Genomic DNA, 2,137 nt, shown 5'->3' on the forward strand with positions numbered 1-2,137 from the left:
TGACCAGAAAGCCCTCCTGGCTGAAGATCTTTGTAGAAAGCCCCGTGACAAAGGGGATGCTCACGTAGCTGCCGTTCACCTGGTGCGAGAGAGGACACAAGGCTCACGTCGCTTCTGCCCCTTCTGTGATTCTGTGATTCTGCCTATGGATGGGAGCGCGAGCCACCCGCAAATGGCTCAACGACTGCCTCCCGCTATCCCAGCCACAAAAACATGCCACCTTGTCTTTGGCAGGGGGCATCCTCCTGCCCCCCCTCCCGGCCCGACGGATCGCTCTGAGCGCGCCGCCTCTCTTAAATGCCTGCACGAGGCTGCGCTGCAGAGGAAACCTACTCATGTGCAGAGGCTCTAAGCTGGGGACCTGTCACCCACCAGGAAATGTCACAGACAGTAGCCTTCAGAGACAGAGCAACACCCCAGTTGTAACCAGCCCCCTGTGCCCCTCTGCTCAAAAGGACAGCTTGCCAACACCGCCGAGAGGCGGATGGGTACGTGACTACAAACTCCCAGGCTGCACAACAGCTTTGCCAACACCGCCGAGAGGCGGATGGGGATGTGACTACAAACTCCCAGGCTGCACACGGCCTCGCCTCCTGCCAGCCCTTTTGTCTCTGTCAGCATCTGTCCGTAAAGCTCAACAGATGACGGCCATGTCCCTCAGCTGTAGAGCTGCCTCGACCGGGCCTCAAAGCCACCGACCGAGCCTTCCGGAGCCCTCGCAGAGACTGTCGTGCGGCCACGCGTACGCCTTCCGCCTGGTCTGCTCCAGAGGGAGCGGGTGTCCCTGACGAGACCTTACCTTGACAGTATTCCTGTCGCTGATGAGGATCTGCTCCTCATTGATGTAGAAGTACACAGGAGAGATGACGGTGAGGTTGGGTGAGGACCACTTGTCAAAGTTGATGATGAGCTGGAAGGAGAAGTCGGGCAGCTTCTGGCAGATGGTGGAGAGCACGAAGGCGCAGTTGGCGGGGAAGCGGAGAAAGGCCCCATCGAAGGTGCGGAAGAAAAAAAAGCAGAAGGAGCTCCTGGTGCTGAAGCAGCCACGGACGCCGTTGCGCAGGGCGCACTCCTCGTCTGACTTGCAGTGCCGCGGGTCGCACTGGATGAGGTTACGCCGGAAGCAGCGGCATCGGCGGGTGCAGTCCCCGTTCCAGAAGAGCTGCTTGGGCTAAAAGAGGGACCCGTCGCCGGTCAGGAGGGCCGAGGACCTCCACCCTACCCTCTGCAGATGCTTGGGCCAAGTTTTACCCCCCTCTGCCACTCAGCAAGCGAGTGCGGGCGATGAGGACAGAGGAAAAGGCGCAAAGAACACGCTGGCAGCTTGCGCCTGGTTTCCAAAATCTCTGCTACCCTCAAGCGGGAGGAAACTCCACGTTTCCATTGCGGCTACAACCTCCCTCACCTCTTGTACACAGGCGAAAACCACAGCGTGCTAAATACCTCCTTGACCCCTTTCTTGCGTCCTGCTGTCTGCCAATCCGTACTAGGGTCCCCATACAACAATACTGGCTTTTTATGGTTGCGTCCTGCTGTCTGCCAATCCGTACTAGGGTCCCCATACAACAATACTGGCTTGTTATGGTGTGGGGCTTGGCAAAGATGCCTTATGTAGAACAGTTTCACTGACACAAAATAGAACCCACTATAATATTTGTAATGCCACCAGCACAACATTCTGCTGAAACAAACTCCCAAGTAATAGCTAAAAATACCCAAATTTCACATGAAACCGTAAACCTGTCTCATCTGGAATACTTAGAACAACATGATTATACTGCACTGGACTTCGACACTCATCAAAGCCAGCCTTCCCAGCCACCGCCCCCTCCAAGTTCCCTCTGCTGACATCCGAGTCGCCCTTAGCCAACAACCATGTGACAATTTTGCTAGACAGAAAGACTCGCTACGTCTCTGCCTCTGCTCCATGCGCATCTCTCCGCTCTGCCCCTTGTTCCCCACCGGCTCTCGCTTAGTGCAAAACCATTAGACTTCAGAGCAACCCCCAAGTACAGACACACACTGGCAGACACGTACGATGCCGTGATGCTGATGAAGGAGAGGACCTGTCCCTCCAGACCCTGTGGAGTCCTCTCTATGACTGAGGCTAAAACCCCGGCAAATGGACCCAGCGCGA

At 56.3% G+C, this 2,137-nt stretch overlaps 1 protein-coding gene across 1 annotated transcript in view; it reads right to left on the bottom strand.

Moving 5' to 3' along the window:
- Window positions 1-7: 7 nt before the first annotated feature.
- The window catches only part of TECTA (tectorin alpha), a gene marked incomplete at its 3' end in the record, with an annotated part of 20,743 nt that continues 18,613 nt past the window's right edge, over window positions 8-2,137 (bottom strand). Inside the window, exons 13-14 of the mRNA XM_010171269.1 lie at window positions 800-1,171; window positions 8-79 (exon numbers count right to left, since the gene is read on the bottom strand). Of these exons, the coding sequence (XP_010169571.1) occupies window positions 8-79; window positions 800-1,171 (444 nt within the window). The remainder of the gene's footprint in view (window positions 80-799; window positions 1,172-2,137) is intronic.

This window comes from Antrostomus carolinensis, unplaced genomic scaffold (genome assembly GCF_000700745.2).
Source record: "Antrostomus carolinensis isolate BGI_N321 unplaced genomic scaffold, ASM70074v2 scaffold19047, whole genome shotgun sequence".
Taxonomy (NCBI): domain Eukaryota; kingdom Metazoa; phylum Chordata; class Aves; order Caprimulgiformes; family Caprimulgidae; genus Antrostomus; species Antrostomus carolinensis.